The 6194-nt window shown below is 35.1% G+C and overlaps 1 protein-coding gene across 4 annotated transcripts in view; it reads left to right on the top strand.

Moving 5' to 3' along the window:
- Window positions 1–6194, top strand: part of LOC106881175 (unconventional myosin-XV) — a 324434-nt gene that overhangs the window by 105945 nt on the left and 212295 nt on the right. For all 4 annotated transcript variants that reach the window (XM_052973940.1, XM_052973938.1, XM_052973939.1 and 1 more), the window contains 2 exons: window positions 53–214; window positions 1652–1765. In XM_052973940.1, the coding sequence (XP_052829900.1) occupies window positions 53–214; window positions 1652–1765 (276 nt within the window). The remainder of the gene's footprint in view (window positions 1–52; window positions 215–1651; window positions 1766–6194) is intronic.

Raw genomic sequence — 6194 nt, 5'->3', positions numbered from 1 at the left:
ATTATTATTATTATGATTATTATTATTATTATTATTATTATTATTATTACAGGGTAACAGCTGTACTATTCCAGGCCGAAATGATGCTGAGAACTTCCGTGCACTTACTGAAGCCATGGATGTCTTGGGGTTCTCCAAGACAGAAAAGAAAACTATCCAAAGTATATTGGCTTCTGTTCTGCATCTGGGTAATATCTATTTCTGCAAAACCAATGTAAGTATACGGTGTTGGTAGATTCTATTGTTGTTGTTGCTGATGAAGATGTCATTTGCTTCTGTGTTGTTGTTGATTAATATAAGGTCATGAGATGTTTATATGATGTAGTTATTAATATAAAATTGAGAGATGGTCAGGTATTGCTGTTTAGGATAGAGGTCTAGAGGTTTTGCATAGTGTATATTGTCCTACAAATGTATACTGGGAGCATTAATTTAAGAATGAAGAAATTATTACCCATGTTTAAAACAGTTATGTTCCTAGGCACAAGAGTGGCTATGTGGTAAGTAGCTTGCTTACCAACCACATGGTTCCAGGTTCAGTCTCACTGCGTGGCACCTTGGGCAAGTGTTTCCAACTATAGTCTCGGGCCAACCAAAGCCCTGTGAGTGGATTTGGTAGATAGAAACTGCTGTTTCGTTCTGAGTTCAAATTCCACCAAGGTCGACTTTGCCTTTCATCCTTTCAGGTTCGATAAATTAAGTACCAGTTATGCACTGGGGTCGATGTAATCGACTTAATCCGTTTGTCTGTCCTTGTTGTTTGTCCCCTCTGTGTGTAGCCGCTTCTTGCATAGATCTGACGTATATTATGGACCGTATATTTAGTACAATGTTTGTTTCTTGATTAGCCTCAAGGGCTATTGATATACTCATTTGGGTACAGTTAATCATGTACACAACCTGAATATCCTGCTGCTTGTACTTTGGTGCCCACATAGGTATTCCTCTATTTTTGATGTGTACACATTTTACTTTTCGACCTGACCCAGTGCCTTACCATTCAGGTGCCTGATTCACTTGAATCCTTATTTATTTTGCATATATATATATATGGGGATGGTCATATTGCCAGTTTAGCCAACAAAAACACACGCACTGTATATTTGGTGTTAATTTGCTTCAGCTTTATATTACATTAATCTTAATCTTATTTCGGCCAGAGTTCTTTCGTCACACTTCTGTGACCTCATCAGTGGTCCTTTGTTTCCTTCCTTCTTATGTGTGTCTCACCTTGCTAACTATATATATATATATATATATATACATCGTCAGTAAATCATAAATCCCAAAAAGAAGCACACCTCAAGTTATAGAACAGTATACTATAAAAATAAATAAGGCTGATCTATGAGATTACCCTGGATTTTGCATCCATTGGATTACCATAAAGCTAAGTGCTTTATATATATATATTTATGTATGCATATTTATATAATGAGTTTCTGAACAGTTTTTCTGTATTAAATTGCACTGGGTCAACCCAAAGCTTTAGAAGAAAGACATACTGTGGAATTGAACCTGACAACACATGGGTAGTTAAACAAACTTCTTAAACACATGACCATGCTCGTATGCATGTTGTTGTTTTGCTTTAACACCAATGAGAGAGTAATAAATAGCTTATCATATATGAACCTTTTACATTTTTCAGCAAACAGATTATGATATGATGCAACTGGGAAGTGATGCTGAGATTAAGTGGATCAGTTACCTACTTGAACTTTCTCCAGACTGGTTGAAATCCTCTCTCACCACAAAAGTCATGGTATGTTCTCCTACCTCCCACTTAATTTTGTTATTATGTTCATTGTTGTGGTTGATGAACTTCTCATGACTTTTCCTGTTCATCATGTTATTATTGTTACAAGGCAGCAAGCTGACAGAAACGTTAGCACACTGGGCGAAATGCTTAGTGGTATTTCATCTGCTGCTACGTTCTGAGTTCAAATTCCGTCAAGGTCGACTTTATCTTTCATCCTTCCGGGGTTGATAAATTAAGTACCAGTTATGCACTGGGGTCGATATAATCAACTTAATCTGTTTGTCTCCTCTGTTTGTCTCCCCTTGTGGGCAGTAAAGAAATAAACATTAGCACACTGGGCGAAATGCTTAACAGTATTTTGTTTGACTTTACATTCTGAGCTCAAATTCTGCTGAGGTCAACTTTGCCTTTCATCTTTTCGTGGCCAATAAATCAAGTACCAGTCGACTGGCCCCCTCCTCAAAAATTTCGAGCCTTGTGCCTAGAGTAGAAAAGATTATTGTCACTGGTTCTATTGTTGGTGTTGTTGTTTCTGCTGTTTTTTTTAATTTTATTTTTATTGTTCATGATGTTTCTTTTCATGTTGTGGTTAAAAAAATGGATTTTTCTTATTTTTTTTTTATTGCCATTTTCTGGAGGTTCCCTAGTGTGTTGTTATTGATTATTGTTCAGGCTGTGTGCTATATTATAATGAACAGATGGAAACATAATTTATCTTTATTCTCTTACTGGTTTCACTCATTTGACTGTGGCCATACTTGGGCCTCTGCCTTGAAAACTTTTAGTCAAACGAATCAATCTCAGTACTTATTTTTTTGTAAAGCCTGCTATTCTATCGATCCCTTTTGCTGAACTGCTAGGTTATGGAGTCATAAATACACCAACACTAGTCACTAACCAGTGATAAGGTATAAACACAGACTCACACACACTAAGTTTTAGTCTATCAAATCCACTCACAAGGCTTTGGTCAGACCAAGCTATAGTAGAAGACACTTGCCCAAAGTGTCATGCAGTAGGACTGAACCTGGAACCATGTGGTTGGGAAGTGAGCTTCTTACCACACAGCCACTGTATATTTTATTAAAAGATTTATTGAACAGGAGAACAACTGAACGTCAACATCTATTGGTTAGTGGTGACACTATAACGAGATTAAAATAGAGCATAATAATGACTAATTAGGCTTGAAATGCCAGGAAGAATTGGTAGCAAATATGAAGAAGAATTCCTTTCTGTTTCTGGGGGGATTCAGTAAAAGAAAAGCTAGTGTTGCTGGACAAGAGATGAGTTGTGTGTTTCCTGGTGCCCTTCACATATTTGTGTCCAGATTCTTGGTGTGGAAATGTTTTGATACTGAGCAAAGTGCTTCAGATTAAAGGACATTCGATGATGTTCCTTGATATAGCTGCAAGCTAATTGGTAACTAATTAGAACAATATATGATGTGCGCATGACCAGCTTGTCTCATCAACTTTGTAACTGAAATATGCTAGGCTTGATTCTAGCTCTTGCTACACTGTCATAATTGTTTTTGTTGTGCACACTGTGTCTGTTGTCAAAATTCTGCTTGTCCATCATTGGATTCTATGAGCAGCGAGAATGTGTCACTGTAATCGGTGATGGTGGAGAAAATGACATTACAATTTACAATGAACTGAATCACAATCTGTTGAGGACTGTGTGTGTTATGTGATAATATGCATACACATGGCAAAATGGAGAACTGGCAGAATTGTTAGCATGCAGGACAAAATGTGATGGTGCATAGGAAAACCTATTGGATGTCACTCACTAAACAACTGAGAAAAATGAGGTCAATGTCAAAATAATGAAAAAATAGGTCCCCACATCGGGTTTCATTTTTTAATAGAAATACATAATGTATTTCTATTAAAAAATGAAACTTGATGTGGGGACCGATTTTTTCACTATTTTGACATTGACCTCATTTTTCTCAGTTATTTAGCGAATGACATCCAATAGGTTTCCCCATACACAATTGCAAATGCTTAGCAGTATTTATTTCTTCAGGATTTCTTATGTTATACGTTCAAATTCCACCAAGACCAACATTGCATTCTATCATTTTGGGGTCAATAAAATAAGTAACACTGTGCACCTGTACAATCAATGTCAGTTTGATGGAGAGAGTGGCCTTATATACAGTACAACCATTTGACCATTAGAAGCAAATATCTATGCTGGTCCTTCTGCAAAAAATTGTGGAATCCTCATCTGTTGTTCACCACACACACGTTTTCAGTTGTGTTTGTTTGTTTGTCCATGGACAAGATATCTCAAGAGCTGCTGGATGGATTTAGATGAAACTTGCAGGGACGTTTGGCCTTATGACTGGCATGAACTGATTAGATTTTGGGATCAATCCAGTACCAGACAAGAATTCTGGATTATTTTTCCTGTTTTTTTACTTAATTTTTGAGAGTGGTCAGGTTCTTTTTTAGTATTCTCGTTTGTGAGAGCAGACGAGTTTATTTCAGATATTCTCATTTTAAAAATCATCTCTGGCTAATTGTTGAGAGGACGCTGGCGTTGCCTTGGCAGAGGTTTGCACTTTCTGAGTGCTCTTGTTCTTTGTTTTTTTTTATTAATAGCATTATATTTTTCGCACAACTTATGTTTATTAGTTACTATTTTTATTATTGACTGTTTACTATTAACATCATATTTTTTCACATAACAAAAACTTTTAATGTTTTATGCTATAATTAAGGGAGGATAAAGCTATTTTTCATTTTTTTTTTCTATTTCATGTCTGTAGGTTTTTATATTTTTTATATCTTATATTTCTTAATTTTTTAAAGATTTATATCTTAATATTTTCTTTATATGATTTTAAGGATTTTGTAAATGTTTACCTTATAGTTAATATATATCTACCCTGTGGATATATAGATTACATCTGTAGACCCTTTATACAACATTCGTCTAAAATTTATTCATTTATTATTTATTGTTAGCACAATTAACAATATTTTTTTCACCCTTCCTTAAATATTGTGTGTAATCTAAAAACTTTTTATATTTATTGATATCATTTTAAAAAATTTTACATACCTTCATATTTTTTATATATTTTCATATTTTTATATCTCTTTTTTATATACTTTATATTTTTTATATACTTTATATTTCTTTAGAATTTTAATTCTTTTAATTTTTATATCTTAATACACACTTTTTTATAATTTTGAGTAATTTTATAATTTAAATATAAGGTTTTATATACCTTATATTTAATATTTAATTTTTCTTATAATATTACAGCTCTGCTATTAGTTGGCTTCTTTATTCTCATTCAATGATTCCCAAAGTCATGGTTTAGGGCTTCACCCCCATAACCTTTATTCCATTATCCTTCAGAGTTTTTGTCTCTTTTAGTATTATGGTAATTGGTAACAGTTGGGTTGGCTTTCTTCATTTCTCCCTTTACCCGCTCCTCCCCATCTTTTGGTTCCCTATTACCTCCCTCTGCTTTTTCTGATGATAGAGATAAAGCTTGTGAATTGGTTTCATCAAAAATGACCTTGATAATTGAGTAGTTTGATCTGACCACAAATAATTTTCTTACCAGTTACCACTAGACAATAAACAACTCCTTCATAGATATATCCCAGACTAACAGGGCCGGAACCATGGCTTTCTCTAATGTTAGAAATGGGGATAATTGGGTCACTGGAGGTCGTTTATTCCTTCTTCCGCATAAAAACCCAACTAACCTCTAAATTTCTCTGATCTGATTAAATGCACATTATTTTGGTAAATCCATTCTTTCAACTGAAATAGTAGCAGAATCATTGAAAATGTTTTGCTCCATAGATTTAAACTTTGCTAAATCATTTGGAATGCCCTTGATTGTAAAGTTCACGTATTCATCTGAAGAAAACGGTTTCTTTATAATGATGTAAAGTACTTATTAATCAATTAAAAAATTTGTTAGAAACAGCCGTAATGAATTGACACCTGTCCTTCAATTGTTACCTGTTTATACTTTATTTACCTTTCTCGCAAATTCTGATGTATATTATGGACTGTATATTTAATAAAACATGGAGAAAGCTTCGTTGACATGGAGAAAGCCTTTGACAGGGTCCCCCGATCCCTTATCTGGTGGTCAATGAGGAAACTTGGGATAGAAGAATGGTTAGTGAGAGCTGTGCGAGCCATGTACAGAGATGCTGCCAGTAAGGTGAGGGTTGGAAATGAGTACAGCAATGAATTCCGGGTAGAGGTAGGGGTCCACCAAGGTTCCGTCCTCAGCCCCCTATTATTTACCATAGTCCTCCAGGCAATCACAGAGGAGTTCAAGACAGGTTGCCCCTGGGAGCTCCTCTATGCTGATGACCTTGCCCTAATTGCGGAGTCACTATCAGAACTAGAGGAGAAGTTTCAGGTGTGGAAGCAAGGTCTA

The sequence above is a fragment of the Octopus bimaculoides genome, chromosome 17, assembly GCF_001194135.2.
Source record: "Octopus bimaculoides isolate UCB-OBI-ISO-001 chromosome 17, ASM119413v2, whole genome shotgun sequence".
In the NCBI taxonomy this organism is placed as follows: domain Eukaryota; kingdom Metazoa; phylum Mollusca; class Cephalopoda; order Octopoda; family Octopodidae; genus Octopus; species Octopus bimaculoides.
This window is presented reverse-complemented; position numbering and strand designations above follow the sequence as displayed.